This window comes from Syngnathus acus, chromosome 6 (genome assembly GCF_901709675.1).
Source record: "Syngnathus acus chromosome 6, fSynAcu1.2, whole genome shotgun sequence".
Taxonomy (NCBI): domain Eukaryota; kingdom Metazoa; phylum Chordata; class Actinopteri; order Syngnathiformes; family Syngnathidae; genus Syngnathus; species Syngnathus acus.
In genome coordinates, this window is record NC_051092.1 from 3,343,235 (window position 1) to 3,357,254 (window position 14,020).

At 46.1% G+C, this 14,020-nt stretch overlaps 2 protein-coding genes and 1 long non-coding RNA gene across 7 annotated transcripts; 1 reads left to right on the forward strand and 2 right to left on the reverse strand.

Annotated features, from left to right (window-relative positions):
* Nucleotides 1-780: 780 nt before the first annotated feature.
* Nucleotides 781-3,882, reverse strand: LOC119124432 (MOB kinase activator 2). The gene is made up of 5 exons (XM_037254416.1): nucleotides 3,477-3,882; nucleotides 2,017-2,156; nucleotides 1,852-1,948; nucleotides 1,526-1,650; nucleotides 781-1,140 (listed from the first exon to the last, which is right to left on the reverse strand). The coding sequence occupies exons 1-5, from the start codon at nucleotides 3,554-3,556 to the stop codon at nucleotides 884-886; spliced, it is 699 nt and encodes a 232-aa protein (XP_037110311.1). The 5' UTR covers nucleotides 3,557-3,882; the 3' UTR covers nucleotides 781-883.
* Nucleotides 3,883-5,273: 1,391 nt separating this feature from the next.
* ppp6r2b (protein phosphatase 6, regulatory subunit 2b) lies at nucleotides 5,274-13,843 on the reverse strand. Of its 4 annotated transcripts, none has more exons than XM_037253973.1 (26): nucleotides 13,390-13,843; nucleotides 13,121-13,226; nucleotides 12,819-12,977; nucleotides 12,639-12,737; nucleotides 12,156-12,342; nucleotides 11,945-12,082; nucleotides 11,816-11,881; nucleotides 11,505-11,617; nucleotides 11,322-11,435; nucleotides 11,102-11,222; nucleotides 10,873-11,034; nucleotides 10,589-10,795; nucleotides 10,459-10,523; nucleotides 10,277-10,392; nucleotides 10,045-10,130; nucleotides 9,906-9,983; nucleotides 9,734-9,831; nucleotides 9,603-9,660; nucleotides 9,299-9,420; nucleotides 9,067-9,224; nucleotides 8,833-8,983; nucleotides 8,128-8,195; nucleotides 7,840-8,044; nucleotides 7,390-7,413; nucleotides 6,643-6,753; nucleotides 5,274-6,299 (listed from the first exon to the last, which is right to left on the reverse strand). In XM_037253973.1, the coding sequence occupies exons 3-26, from the start codon at nucleotides 12,944-12,946 to the stop codon at nucleotides 6,257-6,259; spliced, it is 2,718 nt and encodes a 905-aa protein (XP_037109868.1). In that variant the 5' UTR covers nucleotides 12,947-12,977; nucleotides 13,121-13,226; nucleotides 13,390-13,843; the 3' UTR covers nucleotides 5,274-6,256. The 4 variants fall into 4 exon arrangements, with proteins under 4 accessions (XP_037109868.1, XP_037109870.1, XP_037109871.1 ...); XM_037253975.1 differs by having other exon boundaries at nucleotides 5,274-6,290; nucleotides 13,390-13,841; XM_037253976.1 differs by lacking the exon at nucleotides 7,390-7,413 and having other exon boundaries at nucleotides 13,390-13,841.
* Nucleotides 9,347-12,034, forward strand: LOC119124250. 2 transcript variants are annotated; one of them, XR_005098231.1, is made up of 3 exons: nucleotides 9,347-9,431; nucleotides 10,483-11,043; nucleotides 11,947-12,034. It is a non-coding gene; the product is annotated as an uncharacterized LOC119124250 (long non-coding RNA). The 2 variants fall into 2 exon arrangements; XR_005098230.1 differs by lacking the exon at nucleotides 11,947-12,034 and adding an exon at nucleotides 11,345-11,472.
* Nucleotides 13,844-14,020: the final 177 nt, after the last annotated feature.

Here is a 14,020-nt window from a genome sequence, read left to right on the forward strand (position 1 = left end):
GGTTTCTTCAACTATTTGTAATTGTAATGGGGACAATTAAGCCAATAGAAAATGGCTGTAGCGTAGCATCACTTTGTGCACTTGTCTCATCTGTTGACAGCTATTCAGGATTTTACCAGCAGGCGTCGCTGTTTGTCCAACAATGAGCCAGTTTCCTACCACATTCCAAAAACATGCACGCTAGGTTCTCTTCGGTCTTGTTTGTGCTGCCTGTGATTGGCTGGTGACCCCAAAATACATCATATCATATTTATTTTTCAGACAAGTGTTTCTGGCACAAGAATACATACAAAGACAAGTTACGTCGTTCCATACGTCATTCAGTGGAGGATATAGTGTGTGTGTGTGTGTGTGTGTGTGTGTGTTTGTGTGTGTGTGTGTGTGTGTGTGTGTGTGTGTGTGTGTGTGTGTGTGTGTGTGTGTGTGTGTGTGTGTGTGTGTGTGTGTGTGTGTGTGTGTGTGTGTGTGTGTGTGTGTGTGTGTGTGTGTGTGTGTGTGTGTGTGTGTGTGTGTGTGTGTGTGTGTGTGTGTGTGTGTGTGTGTGTGTGTGTGTGTGTGTGTGTGTGTGTGTGTGTGTGTGTGTGTGTGTGTGTGTGTGTGTGTGTGTGTGTGTGTGTGTGTGTGTGTGTGTGTGTGTGTGTGTGTGTGTGTGTGTGTGTGTGTGTGTGTGTGTGTGTGTGTGTGTGTGTGTGTGTGTGTGTGTGTGTGTGTGATGCAGTCTTGACAACATTACAATTGAATTGGGTTGTCACTTAAAGTCCAGTGAGTCTGTGTTTTTTCTTTCAATTAAATAATGTCTTGGCTTTTTTTAACAAGATTTCAATCACAACTTTAACTATACACAACGAGAGCCTGATATTGTCGAGCAAAACTTTCCAAGTCATTATTTCTTGTCCTGTGTTCCTCCCTGCAATCCCAGAGCCGAGATAAGGTCCTGCAGCGGTTCAGTGTCCTCGGCGTCCAGCAACGCGTGCTGCCGGCAAAAGAGCGTGAGGTGCGCAAAGAGCGTGTTGAGATGAGCGTGCAGGCCCAGCGCGTGCGTCTGCCGGAAGTGAGACCAGTAGATGTGGGCCAGAGTCCTGAACAGCAACAAAAACACCTTCTGCGCCAGGAAGATGAAGCCGGTGGGGAAAACTGAGCCTGAAATTCAAAGGTGAGGGATTTTGAGGTGTTGAGGAAATCTCATGGTGTGCTACCAAACAAAACTAAAAATATAAATCGTGTCATAATGATGAAATTGGCTCACTTTACACACTAAACTAATTACTCTGGAATCTGGGACTGTTTAGCAATTATGATCTCTGCCCGCAGGCTTAGCTCACATGACGTCAACAAAAAAAGTTTTGTTTGTGATCTGTCTTTGATATTTCGTTCGGATTGGGACTTATAATGGGAGTTCATTGAGGACCTGGAATTCACCCAAAATTCTGCTTTCAAAGCAAAAATAAGTGAGCCTCTGTTCAATTCCAAGCATGACTGGGCCAGATAGAAAACATTTTTTAAAAACTATCTTCAGGATTTTTACCTGCTTTTGTGGGGAACACATCTTCATCTGTAAGTAGGTCCTGAATGTAAGACATGGCGTAGTCAAAGTAGAGAGGAGCCGAGCATTTCAGCTTCCTGCCATGATCATCAGTCCAAACATAAACTCTAAAAACAAAGATAGAAAGCGTAGTCAGTAAAGCATGCATGGAAGTGTCTATGTATCCCAAAAAAATTCTCTAATGCTTCACTGAGCAACAGCGGCAGTACACATAAAGCACGCGTGACTTTTAAAGGTTCATAACGACGGCATAAATAACAATATTATCCGACGGCTCCATTTCACGGCGTCGTGCACCATTAACTCACGTGTCGCCCGGTCCGCAGGCGGTCGGGCAGGTGGTGGGGGTGCAGAACTCGGACAGCGCGCTGGAGAACAGGTTTATGTGCTTGAAAAACGACACGGCTGCAAAGAGAGGGGCGAATGAAACGACGCGTCGTCTTTAACCGCCGAAAAGCGGAAGAGTTACTGACTGTTGCTGGCCAACCACTCGGCTTTGTCCACGCCGGGCGGTAGCGACGTGAGCGCGCACATGTCCGTGTGGTTGATGTGCTGACATGCGTACTCCTGCTGGAGGTACGGACGCGTCTCCAGGATGTTGTTGTTGAGCCCCCTTTGAAGGACAATGCACGAGTGACGAAGCGAAACATCGGTAGATGAGACATTTCACACTCGGTGGAGACATGCACCGTCTAATTGTTTTAAGCTCCATGTAAAAAAAAAAAGAAAAAAAAAATCATATTTGCCAGACATGCTGGAAACGAACGGTTTTATTATCTGATGAAGAAATACTAAAGCGTCTGTAAAGGAGAACATCGTGAGTGACAAGAAGACAAAGTGCTGTTTGATTGCTGTCTAGCAGATGTCACAATGTCGGTTGACGGAATTGCTGGGATTCTTCGCCTTAGCTATGTCACACGTTTGTGTTGCTAGGCTGAGTTTTTTTTGTACAGACTTTACATGATTTAAAAAATTTTAGGACTGATCAATTTGACAAGTACGACATAACCCTGAATATTGTCTTTGATTGACCTCAGAAAATAAATTGTCTCAATATTTGAATCAAACTTATTCTGCTGGATGTATTTTTCTCTTTACTAAAAACAAACTAATAATAATCCATCGCGAGCAATATGTTATTATATGTTTTGATTTGACAGAGCAAATCCTGAACACAACTGCATATTTGAATATCTATCCATTCATTTTTTTTAATACCACTTGTCTTTTTAGAGTTGCTGGTGAGCTGGAGTCTTTTTTGAGTTGTGGGGAAAAAGAAAACCGGCATAAGGAGGAGAAACCATGTCAGGTCCACAGACGATGGGAATCAAACCCAGAATCTCAGTATTGCGAGGCAGATCTGCTAACCACGCTGGCGCGCTGGATGCTTCAGGTAGGCCGTCCCTCTTCTTTGCATGCCCACTTGATATTTGATGCAAAAACAAAAAAAACTTGGCACTAAGCAGGACAAATGTGGGATGTCTGACTGTGAGGCAGATGTGCAAACCATTAGTCCAGCGGGCCTATTTCGGTACCCCTTAGTGGAAATTCCCCAAAAGAAAGCATGCTGCTCGCTAGAAGGAAATGGAGCGAACATCCTGTGCTGCCTTTAAGGCCTGGAGTTGTGGTCCACACACAAAACGCACAATGGACCCACATCTTAGTGTGCTTATGCGTAAACACGGCGCAAGTGGAGGTGACGTCTGCACTGTTTACCTTTACCCGGCTGGAATCAACAGCAAAGAGCAAACATTTGCGTCGTAACTCGGGCACCCTGCTTTCGCCCCGCGCTACTCGTTTGCCGAAGGAATTCACTGATGCCATCGTGCAAATATGTGACGCGCTTATCTGGACGACATTCCTGCTTTGTTGTTGTTTTTTTCCCTCAAACAATTGAAGCGGAGCATAAGAAAATGTCAAAAGAAAAACTTACACTTTGCCATCGCAGACGTCGGGAGGAGCTTTGCCGTCCGCTTTGGTGGTGGTGGTGGGGTAACTATGGCAACCCCCCATGGCGGACAGCTAAGAGCAGAGCCGGCCCCTATTTTCCATCCCGAGCACGCCTATCCGCGCGCACATTTACGCACAACATATGGTAGCGCAACTTATGGATCGGCACAGCTGGAAAACGTACAGCTCCTCCTTTTTTTTGACAACTTTGTTCGCCAAGCAGGGGGGAAAGCAAAAATAGTCCCAGGAGTTGAAGATCGATTCCAGCTGTCCAACTCCAGTCGTGTCTTGTGTGAGCGTTGTGTAAGTGTGTGTGTGAGTGAGTAAGTGAGTGTGTCTTCTTTGTCTAGAGTCCCACGCCCCGCAAGCGCCGCCTCCTCAGCTCTGAGCGGACAGGCAGGTTTCTCCAACACTAGTTGAAATAGTCAGCGCAACTCCACCCCTTCCCCTTTCCGTAGTGTGTGTGTGTGTGTGTGTGTGTGTGTGTGTGTGTGTGTGTGTGTGTGTGTGTGTGTGTGTGTGTGTGTGTGTGTGTGTGTGTGTGTGTGTGTGTGTGTGTGTGTGTGTGTGTGTGTGTGTGTGTGTGTGTGTGTGTGTGTGTGTGTGTGTGTGTGTGTGTGTGTGTGTGTGTGTGTGTGTGTGTGTGTTGTGTGTGTGTTGTGTGTGTGTTGTGTGTGTGTGTTGTGTGTGTGTTGTGTGTGTGTTGTGTGTGTGTGTGTGTGAGGAGCAGATGCTCATGACAAAGTAAAAGGCCACTGGAAAAGAGATGAGGGACTAACCGCCCGAAGCCACAAAATATTGTTTGTGTAAAACTTCATCCGATGATGGTAGCGCGGTGGACTAGTGGTTATGCAGGTCTTCCTCACAGTGCTGCAGTAGAAATGCAAGAAAACATTTCAAATAGAAAATTGAACTAAAATGCAAAAATAAATGTGGGAAACTGAAAAGCGGCGGCTCATTTGCATGAGACAATACCGCCCCCTCAAAACAGCCTGACTTCAGCATGGCCAATAGTGTAAACGACTAGGCCATTCCCAACTGAGCGTGACCTAATTTTCCATTTCAAATTGATGGATAGCCCCTTAAACAGAACAGCCATCTCATTTTCAAGGGGTTCGACGTACAACATAGAGCACATAAATAATCTATACAGCTATGACCACATCAAAACAACCATGACACAGTGCAACATGAGACAATTCAAGCGAGTCCAGCAGACTCTGTCTTGGCAGTAGCCCAGCGGTAGACGGGGGGGCGGGGTCAGTGGTCCACCCGCAATACGGGCTAATTTTAGCAAGGGCAGAAAAAGTATGTCAAGTGTGACACCTGGAAACTACTTTAGATTGTTTTAAAAAAAAATAAAAATATGTGGGCAGTTTGCAAGCACAGTGTCTCCTTACGCTTTTTTTTTTTAAATTATTGAATTGTGGGGAAACACCACTGTTTGGATTTTAATGGCTGCCAAAAAATAGAGGCTGGAACTACTCAAGGGCTTTGGCAGAAAGCAAAACGGAATCTTAACGTGTGTACAGTACATAACGTAAGCGCCACTTCACATTCTAATAGCTTGTGAATTCGATTCAAATCTACCCAAATCATTCTATTCATCTATTTTCCATGACGCCAGTCCTTATTTGGGTCACGGGTGAGCCGGAGCCTATCCCAGATGATGTTATGGATAATGAATTTAGTCTTCAATGAACCCAACGTGCGTGTTTTTAAAGTGCGGGAAAAGAACGACCGCTAAATAAACTCCACATTGGAGTAAACAAACAATACGCTGGGTACTAGCTGTTTTTATTTTGTCATTGACATCATATAGTAAGTACCAACAAGATAATGGCTATGCAAAAAAAATCTCAGCTGATTAGCTAACGCGCTACAAAGTTGTTAGCGCAATATTATGGAAGACTACACAAGCACACACTCCTCTGGAAATGATGCTGGAATACCAAAAAAAAACGTCATTATTGCCTCATTTCAACAACACACAAACGCACGTTACACACACATTACATTTTTCCATCTTTTGTTTCAAAAATAGATATGATTATATGTGTATATTATACATTGATATTACGTTTATTACCAAGAGTAGCCACAATCTAATACAGGAGCAAATATCACAAGAAGTACACTGATAGGTTCTGAAGGAGGACGGGTATGAATGGCAGCATGCACTTACGTGTGTCTTTTTGGAGGATGTTTATTTACTTTATTTATAATACAGTGTGTGTGTGTTCAGGTGTGCTTTCCTTTTGTATCAGGCATCTCCTCGGACCTGAGAGTAACCTCTGCACCTGGGACAGAGCTCACTCTCACGCGCACGTTTTAAAGTAGTGACTGACACGCATGATGCGCTATTTCATAATATAAATAAATATTTGCCTGTCACCGTATCCTTGATATGTACTTTAAAGTCCATGCACAGGACGCACTGATAGAACAACTTTTTTTCCATGACCTTAAGATGGATATCAAGGATATGGATTAAATGCGCATACAGCTTAGTTGAAATTCTGAAATGGAGAAAGAAAAAAATAGATTTGTGGTGTTTTTGTACTTTTCTTTTTCCAACAAGTCAAATGTTGCGAAACTCAGACCGACTTGTTTTCTTTTTAGTCTCGGGCCGATCATTAATGTGTAACCTCATTTGGCTGACGAGCCGCCGGACTGACAAACATGGCCGCTAAGAGAAATCATAGAACAAACAGCGAGGTTGCGCGTTGAAGGGCCCGTCATCCATATTGGCGATGATGCCGGTTAGGCCGGTCCGTTGGCGGAGTTCTGCTTCTCTCTGTTCAACCCACAAAGAAAAAGCAGATTTGCAAATAGGTTCATGTTTCTCTCCCATGAAAATCAACATTATGTGCATGCGTGACATTTCCGCATAGAGTGACCACGCCTTCGTTAAGTCTGTAGAATCTACACGTTGCGGATGCTCAAATGCCGCCGAGCTATTTGATGAGGAAACACCGCACCTAATACTTGCTTTTGAGTAAACGAAATACCGCCCAGCTGTTATGAGAAAATGTGGTACTGAACACCTCATGCCTGGTTCTCTCTGTAGTTAAGTAAACAAAGGCCCCTCGAGCTCATTTGAGGAAATAGCTCCACTACTATGTGCTCAGTAAATAGACACTACTCACTGTGCGACAGCAGCCGGCTGCTGGCAAGGACTTGGGCAGTCTCCGTTTTTCCTTCCAGATTCCGCATCCACCTCTCCTTTCCCTTTGTCTTCTGCTGTCTTCTCTGCGTTACTTCAAAACCCCCGCCCCAAAAAAAAAAGAGAATGAGAATGCGCTCTCGGTAGAACGAAAATAAACAGCCGTTGTACATCCTGGTTAAAAGCTCACCTCCGTTACCTGCTGTTGACGGTGTCAAGCCCCGCCCCCCCACCACCACCCCAAACAAGGATCAAATTGTCCATGCTTGAATAGGGGGTAGTATTTGTTAGTAAATCGCGTGCTAATGCATTGACTTGGATAGAAAAAAGTTTTTTCTTCAGAGCATGCCTTGTGGTAAAACGGGGGGTGGGGGGGGACCTTCTTTACTCACTCGCTTGCTGCACAGGGAAGACACGAGCTGTTTAATAGGAAATGATGCACTGGCTATGTCATTATTGCAAACATCTGTGGCACACATGTGAGGCCACAGACACGCCTTTTGCTATTTATGGATGTGTTAATGCCAGACTGGTGTTGGGAATAGGGACGAGCTAAGCTCATGGTAAGGTTTTGTGGTAGGTTAGTGCGGTCCACGGATGAATTAGTCTTGATTGTCGCACGCGTCCTAGTTCAAGGCAACAAGCAGAACACGCCTCTTCTCGTCTTTTCTTCTGAACGCTATTTGCTTTCTCATACAAACTTCAGGAAATCATCACACGCTTCACATACCGTCGAGTGGCTGGTCGGAATACTCTGAGGGCGAGGGGGGGGGGGAGGGGGGAACAGGTGGGAAGAGACAGGTGGGGTGATATCAGAACAGCAGCAAAGAGAGGGACGGAGAGGGAAAGCTCGGAGGGATAGATGAGGGACGGACGGACGCTCTTAGTGAGCAGACAAACGGTAGATTGTAGAGCTAGCACTGGTTATGTGCAAGGAAAGAATGTTTTAAGAGGCCATGTGGAATGTGAAAGAAAAGTTTAAGATCGCACTAGAAATAAATATAGAAATAGTGATAAATAAAATAAAAATGAATAAAAAAAATAAACAAATATTCTTACGCCACCCAGAAAACCAGGCTAGGCTGATTGGTGAGCTGTGTGAACCACTACACTGTCGGTGACTCAAATGATGAATTAGTGGGAAGTGTTGAGAAAAAAAAAAAGCATTCAAGTCCCGTACCTGCTGAACACGGCACGCTCGTTCTTGGCGTCCACAGTCAGCCGGATGGTTTCCTTGCCGTCGCCCCTGTTGAGGGTCTCGGTGGCGGCCGCGCGGGCGGACCCCATTTTGTTCTCGTCTTCGTCGGTGTCGGAGCTGCTGGAGGAGGAGCTGTCCGACGCCACCAGGGGAGCTTTCCTCGTCCCGCATACGCTCCACACGCAGGCTGGAGGTAAGATAAAGTCCTCATTGATTCAACAGAGCCGTTCATTCTACTCTTAACATTTGTATTGTGAAAAGAAATCTTACGATTCTGGCTTGGTTTGGCGCTAAGGTCCGAGGCCACGGGGGAGCTGCATTGAGGGCCAGCTTCAGAACTAAGGAAATATAATAACATGTCAAAAACTTGAGAGAGCGAGAGCACCGCAGACACAATGCAACCATTTTGAGCAGTCGGGTGAAAGCCCGAGCGGTCACATTCCTTGCATTCCCAGCTCTAAATTTAATTTCCCGACATGATCCAAACATTGAGCGGCTGACACCTTGGACGAGCGATACCTTCAGTGAACCCCGTTTATTGCAGGGTTCTAAACACACGCGGTGAACATTTGGCAGAGATGTCGTTAATTATATTGAATCATTATTTGGTGGCTCGCAGTGAGGGCATTTTATTAAGTATACTGGAAAACCAGTCAAAATAATTGCTTAAAGTAAAATATCGTGGGAAACACCATTTTCTTGTTACCACGTCCACCTCCAGGTAACCATTAATTCATTTGGATTGACTGTTCTGGATGTGACGCATCAGAGCGGGCTGAGTGCACTTTGGTGGTTTTTCTTTTGGAATGTGGCCGCGGCCTTGTTGTTCCCCTCATAAACGCCACTAACTGCACGTTGCTAAAGTTTGACACTGGGTTTTACTTCCCCTTCAAGTTGTGCGGTCAATGAGTGGAAACAAAAGTCTCATTCGCTTGGACCATTTCCAGCTCAGATAGTATTGCTCGGGCGGCTCACCAGCAGAAAGGCTGGAAATCTGTAAACTTGGCCCAGCCCTTCTCCTCTGTTTTAGTAGCGGCGGGCTGCGGACTGTCCCAGGCTGCAAAGCCCATGCCTGCCGCCGGAGCCTTTGAGTTCACCTCCCCAAAGTCCGCAATCCAGCCCGAGTCTGAGGAACAGTCGTCAAAAGCCGTCAGTCCCTCAGAGCGAACCAAACAATGGCGTGATGATCATACCGTCGTTCTATCTCACCCGTTGCGGCCTCTGTCTGACTGGAGAAAGGGTCCATGTCGTCTTTCAACTCCTCTCCTTCGTCAGAATCCGAGCTCGCCGCTTTGTCAGAAGTTGCCGACCTCTCGCACGCTTGGCCGGGCGGAGCTTGGCCTTGGGCTGCCTGCGACCCACCGAACCTTCGTTGAGTAGATCAAATAAATGAGCGTCGATACATCGCGACGCCAATTGTGTCTACAAACGTCCGCAAAACCTGTTTCTTGACTTGGTTTGTGTTGCATAGTTGAATTCTTTTTCCTCCCAGATGTCCTCTTCGTCATCGTCAAAGGCTTGTATCCTCTCCTTGGCGCAGGCGTCAAACGAAGCCGTATTAGCCTGTAAAAAAGGTTTGAAAAAATAAATAATAACCCTTGACCAGGACTAAATTTACTAATGCAAAATATCAACCATTAAAATAAATTGCAATTTCATTCATCAATACCAGCCCCCCGAAAAAAAATGTTTTATCATAATAAAAGCACTGTATTGTACAAAAACACATTCAACTGTATACTCACACTGTCTTGGCCCACGTCGATGTTGATATTTATCTCTGCGATTCGATTAAATGTTGCCCTGCAATAAGAGAAGCATTCGCTTAGTCCCGCCAAGCATCAAAACGCACGGCCACTGTAGCACACACACACACCCGATGCCGTCGTCGTGATCGGTGAACTCGTCATCGTTGAAACCAAACTGATCCACGAAATTTGCCGTCATCTGCTGAATTTGGTAATCTGAGAAAGCCTGAAGTGCAGATACAAGTAGATTGTGTTTACAGAGCATCCCAGCGGACACTGTATTTGAACGTGTGTCGAAACCTGCTGGAGTGTCAGTTCTTTTGGGAAGGGGCTTTCCATGTCGTCTTCCGAGGAAGACCGCGGATTACCGCTGCCGACCTAAAACGTAGCCGTGAGACTTCAAAGGCTCTGTTAGGTGGATGGATGGCGGGATGTTTACCAGATCGATGGTGTTTCTCTTGTTGGTCTCTGAAAGCGTCTCCGTTACAAAAGTCTCCCAGCGCCCTCTGCAGTCATCAGGTAGCTCTGCAGCCCAAAAAGAAACCAAACCAATAGAATTAGACGGAGGGGCCAAAATAGTTGCAATATGCAAATGCTAATTTGTGCCCAAGACGTATGTCGAAAATATTCATGTTTATCATTTCTAAATTAAATTAACGTCGATCACGCACCGCTGATGAGATCACTAATCTGGGTGTGAACCGGGCCTTTCTCCAGATTGTGAACAACCGTATTGGCGATCCTGGTCAGATGCCCCATGTAGCCTCTCCTCATTCCGCCTTCTGACCTGCAACAATGTCCAACCTTAGATCATCCCATGGTAAGCGGCGTTATAACCTCAATTAACACTTACTGGGTTTTATCGTTCTCTTCCCAGGCCAGGAGAATCCTCTGGACAAGGCGGCAATGCTGAAACAACTTTGCAAAGAGCAAATCCGGAGATCAGTCACGAAAACGACATCAAGATTCCCTCAGATACCTACATGCGTCACCAATAATTGATGTGCAGAATCGTCGTGGGTCCCGAGGACGTCCGCCGAAGCCTGCTCCTGTTGAGGAGCCTTGACGTCTTGGGAGAGGAGTCCTGGCTGAAGTCTCATTTCGTGAGCACAGGGCCGCAAGATGGCCGCCACGCATAGCTCCACTTGCAGGTGCAGGAAGTTGTTCCACGTGTACTTGAAGAAGGAGTTCTGAAAGTACGAATTTTTTGTGTGTTTTTTTTTTTTTTAATAACGGCACGTCATGAAAAGGCGTGGCTTGGTCTCACCAAAAGCAGGTCCATTGTATTGAGCCGGCAGAGTTCCTGCGCGATGACCGCGTGGCTGGCCGAGCTGGTGTACAGCAGGGAGGCCACGAGTCGGGCCACGTGCAGCCGAGTGTTCCCCAAAGGTTCCTCCAGCACGCCTAAAGTCGTCAGCATCGGATTTCGCTAGATGAGGTAAAGAGATGAGAGAGACAAATCCTTCCAAATACATTTAGGCTTCTTATTTACGTACTTTGGGAGGCTCCAAAAGTAGCTGGTGGAAATGAAGCAAGTGTGGCTTAATGGCCAGAAGGATGCTGCTGTTAATGTTGTAACTTCTCTCAAAGCCCTGCGTGTCCATGACGCCATCCACGCTGCCGTTATAGAGGAGAGAAAAAAAAAAAAACGGGAGCTTGAAACGAAGCTCTTCCCGCTAGCGGAAAGGTTAATGAAAGCAAAGATTGGCCACTCACACAGGCCTCCTGATTTCCAACAGAGTGAGCAGCACCTGAATCCCGTTGATGATGCAGCTCTCGGTCCTGCCCCCTGAGAACATGTTCCTTAGCAGCCGCTCCACACACTCCTGCCTGCGGAACAGAGACACGTGTCCTCTTTACGTATCCGAGGGCACAATCCGAAGCGTCCGCGCGACTTACGACTCGAGCACGGTCAGCAACGGGTCGGCCTGTGACATCTCCTGGAGCTGATTGGCCTGGTCTCTGCTTAAACGAATGATGTCGCACAAAGTCTGAGATGCGTTGGACTGCCTCTTGATAGAAATGAGACACACCCAAGTGGCTTTTCAGAATGGTAAAAATAGAGGCTCCATAGTGGTGCCTTATGAGTATCGTTCAAAGCGAAGATGAAATAAATTGGTTTCAGTGTGCTGGATTTGTGCCTTTATGGGGCTCGGCCGGAGCTCGGGTTTTAGTCAAGGCTATTTATAGTTAACGGAAATGAACAAAACCTCGTCATCCATCTCCGGGTGAATGATTTCGATGAGTCTTTGGGCCAGCTTTTCTTCATTCAGCCACTGGGAAGAATAAACACAAGATAATAGAACGTGAAATTGTCTGTCTGTTTCTTCGTCTCTCACAGTCAGAGTCTCCAGTCGAAGAGGGGGCGGCTCCACGCAGCTTATAAGTCGTAGCAGGACATCCATCATGGCCGACGTGTCGATGTGCTTCAGAACCAAAGCGAGGAATCCCTCCTTCCGCCGCAGGAAACTAATCACCTAAGCACAACAAAAACAACGTCATGAAGTCTCCTGCGCTTCTGCAAATGTGAGTTGTGGACTTAATGTTAACCTGCTCAGTCTTTCGCGCGATGAGGTTCCCAATGGTCTTGCTGAAGAACGACGCCAGTAGGGGGTTGAGAGGGGCCGGTTGCTCCAGGAAGGCATACAAGGTTTCTAAGAGAGGATCCTCATTGCCCAGCTTGTCGTTGATCACACCCACGTCACTTGTCAACAGCTCGCATGCGATATTTGAATACCTGTAAATCAAAATAACACACACCCTGCTAGTTAACATTAAGAGCGAGAAATGATTTGACTGACTCGGAAAGAATTTGTTTATGTAACCATGACTATAAAATAGCAGTGTACTTGCAAAAGCAACATGTAAAGCTAAAAGGGATGTTATTATAAAAATGTGACTTTTTGTTGCGTGTAAACTGATCATGGGAGTGATTGTCCACCTGTCATGTTTTAAAAAGCCTGAGTTAGAAAATCTTTTGGGAGATACCTAGTACCACTATATTTTACGTCCATCAGCATAAAGGGCACATACTTGAATCGCTTGGTGTCCTCTATACCAGCAGGAGGCTCGGTGGTAATTTTGCGGACCAGCTCCTGCATGCACTGGTCCTGGCATAGAAACAGAAGGAGTCTACACGAGCCACAATGAAAAGGAAAGTCAAAGTCAGTTGAGTCAGCCAGACAGCGGAAGCCGCAGAGATACAATAATGACCTCCTGTTCTGAGCCTTGCACTCCTGCAGCACATCGTCCTCGTCCATGAGCTCGGTGAGCGTGACATCCTCCTTGTCCAGTAAAGCCTCCAGATGAGAAGGTGTGTGTAGGTCAAATTTCCAAAACATGGCTGACGTCAGGGGTGGCTCGAGCGCTTAACTGTATGGAGAGAATTTGTGATTGGTGCTAGAAAACAACACTGCGCGTCTTATCGAGACAGTAGACACTATATAAATAAATAAGATCATTTACTGTACATCAAAACTAAAGCCTAGCAACCTGCTTAATCAAGCGTTAATTACCATTCATTCAATGAACACCACTGCGGGTTTTTAGTTGTCTTTATCTCCCATTTAGTACACATTCCCCAGTGAGTTTCCACGAGCGACTGTGGCGTTCATCTTATACCTTGAAGGAAAGATAAATATTTGACATATTAATACGACGACGCTATTTAAGCAGCAGCTAGCTAGCTGACCTCCTCAGTCAGCCTCCTCGGCTCTGCGTCATCACTTTCCACTTGACATTCTTTTATAATATACATCTATTTTTGATGACAATCCCGGCTTACCTTTCAGGCCTCATTGTCCTCGGTCATCGTCGAAGCTCGGGCTGTCAGGTCACCCGGAGCGGCCCATAGCGGGGCTCTCTTCCAGTTGTGGCGTATGTTAGCTTCACGCTAGCGGTGTCCTCATCTCACCATCCATCCATCCACCGCGAGCGCGCTGCTCTTGGAGACGCTGTCGACCGCACTGACACCGGCCCCAAATCAACTTCAACGGGCCGGCGACGACGACCGGTGGTGTCACCGATCAAAATGGCGGAGAAGATAAAACGTAGTCCATAAGTTCAGCTGTCCGTTAAGCCGTGTAACCATCAGCCTGATGACATTTTTTTTTCCCCGACGGAGGGGACGCGGTCAGCAGTTCCATCTCGAGAACGGGATTTTAAATCACAAGTACAGAGATTCACGTGACAGTTAACACAAACACAAGGAATACTCTAGAAAGATTCGACACGGTATATTTCACAATTCCAATGCTTTATTTCCATTCGGTTTCTGTAGTTATTGTGGTGATGACTTTAGGGAGTGTCATTCAATGTTATCATGTTGAAAAGAAGACTTTCGGGATACGTGCAGGAAAACAATGTGGGTCTCGCACTAAAAATTGCAAATACGTAGGTGTAAATGAGAGTTTGGG

Bases quoted from the DNA above. Each gene is read 5' to 3' on its own strand.
- LOC119124432 (XM_037254416.1), bottom strand. From the start codon at position 3,556: ATGGGGGGTTGCCATAGTTACCCCACCACCACCACCAAAGCGGACGGC. The intron at 2,157-3,476 runs GTAAGTTTTTCT...TGTCCTTCAAAG, and splicing joins GACGTCTGCGATGGCAAAGT to GGGGCTCAACAACAACATCC. The intron at 1,141-1,525 runs GTAAAAATCCTG...TTTGAATTTCAG, and splicing joins TGTGTTCCCCACAAAAGCAG to GCTCAGTTTTCCCCACCGGC.
- ppp6r2b (XM_037253973.1), bottom strand. From the start codon at position 12,946: ATGTTTTGGAAATTTGACCTACACACACCTTCTCATCTGGAGGCTTTA. The intron at 12,343-12,638 runs GTATGTGCCCTT...TTTGATTTACAG, and splicing joins GAGGACACCAAGCGATTCAA to GTATTCAAATATCGCATGCG. The intron at 7,414-7,839 runs GTACGGGACTTG...CCTCGCCCTCAG, and splicing joins GAGCGTGCCGTGTTCAGCAG to AGTATTCCGACCAGCCACTC.